Below are 1069 nucleotides of genomic sequence, written 5' to 3'. Positions count from 1 at the left end.
GGATGCTTATTTCTTTCTATCTTCTTCTTCTTCTCTAGGTGGAGGTGGATCTTTGAGTGGATTTTTTTGCTGGATTTTACTGTTCCATTGGTTTTCTCCTTGGCTGCTTTATAGTTGCTGGTCTCTGCAGACATGACCACACCTATTGATGTTGCCATTGACTCTGTTTGGACCAAGGCAACTTATGTTGGGGTTGTTGGAAACTCTAATGATGTTTTACAAGACCTGGATCACTTGGTTTTCCCTCAGGAATTCCATGACACTGCTGCAGGAATAGGAAATTGCCCTTGTATCCATCCACTTGGATCCAAGGAAGGAGAAAATGTTGTGTTCTTTACCAACAGAGAAATAATCTCTCTAAAAGAAGATGTGAAGTTTACCTTAGTAGGGAAGTTTCAGTTGGGACACCCAAGAATGGAGCTGATTAGAAATTTCTTTGAATCACTTCAATTTATTGGTAATTGGAAGATAGGGCTGTTGGATGGAAGGTACCTACTCATCCAATTAACAACTGAGGAAGACTATGCCAGGCAATCTATAATCATTGCTGGAACTACCATGAAAATTGTAAAATGGACCCCTGATTTTGATCCAAGCAAAGAACCCCCAGTAGTCCCTATTTGGTACAAATTCCCTGGGCTTCCACTTCCTTTCTTCAAGCTGAATGCACTGTTTAACATAAGGAGAGCTCTGGGCACACCTTTGAAAGTAGATGCACCCACTTACAATAAAGCCAGGTTAGCTTTGGCCAAAATACAAGTGGAAAGAGACATCACCCTCCCTGAAGTGAAAAGAATCTGGATTGGCTCAGATAATGATGGTTTTCGGCAGAATATTGTCCCTGAACAGAAGCCTTATTACTGCCAACACTGTAGAATGTTTGGCCATACAGTGGAAAGATGCTACAGAATACATCCACCAATCAAAAGAAATACTGGCAAAGATCATAAGGAAACAGGCAATATAGCACAACAAGCTACAGAAAATTCTGCTGAAGATACACAGCTGAACAACAAGAAGGATTACACTCAAATAAATAAAGATACACTTCCAATCACTAAAGGAAAAT

General features: G+C 40.2%; 1 protein-coding gene across 1 annotated transcript; it reads left to right on the top strand.

The window, feature by feature from the left end:
* Window positions 1-132: 132 nt before the first annotated feature.
* On the top strand, window positions 133-958 carry LOC110037013 (the record flags this gene model as incomplete). Its single annotated transcript, XM_020741575.1, has 1 exon — window positions 133-958. A coding segment is annotated over exon 1 (826 nt), but the record flags the coding sequence as incomplete, so codon positions are not given.
* Window positions 959-1069: the final 111 nt, after the last annotated feature.

Source organism: Phalaenopsis equestris, unplaced genomic scaffold (genome assembly GCF_001263595.1).
Source record: "Phalaenopsis equestris unplaced genomic scaffold, ASM126359v1 Scaffold213892, whole genome shotgun sequence".
Lineage (NCBI taxonomy): Eukaryota > Viridiplantae > Streptophyta > Magnoliopsida > Asparagales > Orchidaceae > Phalaenopsis > Phalaenopsis equestris.
Note: the sequence above shows the minus strand (reverse complement) of the source record. Positions and strands in the feature narration are given on the sequence as shown.